Source organism: Eimeria tenella, genomic scaffold, assembly GCF_000499545.2.
Source record: "Eimeria tenella Houghton genomic scaffold, Eth_scaff2450, whole genome shotgun sequence".
Taxonomy (NCBI): Eukaryota; Apicomplexa; class Conoidasida; order Eucoccidiorida; family Eimeriidae; genus Eimeria; species Eimeria tenella.
This window is the reverse complement of record NW_013542314.1, coordinates 790-1,405: the sequence shown is the minus strand read 5'-3', so window position 1 is coordinate 1,405 and position 616 is coordinate 790. Positions and strand designations below refer to the sequence as shown.

General features: G+C 62.7%; 1 protein-coding gene across 1 annotated transcript in view; it reads left to right on the top strand.

Moving 5' to 3' along the window:
- Positions 1-180: 180 nt before the first annotated feature.
- ETH_00040460 (ATPase, AAA family domain-containing protein, putative) overlaps positions 181-616 on the top strand; it is a gene marked incomplete at both ends in the record, with an annotated part of 1,190 nt that continues 754 nt past the window's right edge. The window contains one exon of the mRNA XM_013374996.1: positions 181-616. Coding sequence (XP_013230450.1) covers positions 181-616 — 436 coding nt within the window.

The following is a 616-nucleotide window of genomic DNA, read 5'->3' as shown; positions in this document are numbered from 1 at the left end:
CTGCAGCCGAACTGCTGCTGCTGCTGCCGCTGCTGCTCCTGCTGTTGTCACCCGCGCAACTCTTCCGCAGCAGCTCGCAGCAGCCAAACACCCCGTGCTGCAGTATGACTTCGAGCGCCTAGCAGCAGCGGAAGAGCCCCAGCAGCGCCCACCGCAGCAGCAGCAGCAGCAGCAACAGCGATGCGCTGCACTGAGCTGAAGGCCGCCCGCCAAAAGGCGCGGGCAGAAGGCCCACCTGCTGCTGCTGAGTGTCTGCCAATCACTCTGTCGCTGCAGGAGCCAGCAGCAGCAGCAGCAGGAGGCATGCTGTACGCAGCAACGCGGACGCTGCAGCAGCTGCGGCTCATAGAAGGAGCGCAGCGCCTTCTCCGCATTGAACCCATGCAGGAGCAGCAGCAGCAGCACAAACAACTGGAGAAACACACAGAATGCAATAACACTGACAGCAGCAACGGCAGCAGCAGCAGCAACGGCAGCAGCAGTAGCGACGGCAGCAGCAGCAGCAACGGTAACAGCAGCAACGGCTGCAGCAGCAACGGCTGCAGCGGCAGCAACGGTAGCAGCAGCAGCAATGGTAGCAGCAGCAGCAGTGGTAGCAGCAGCACCAATGGTAGCA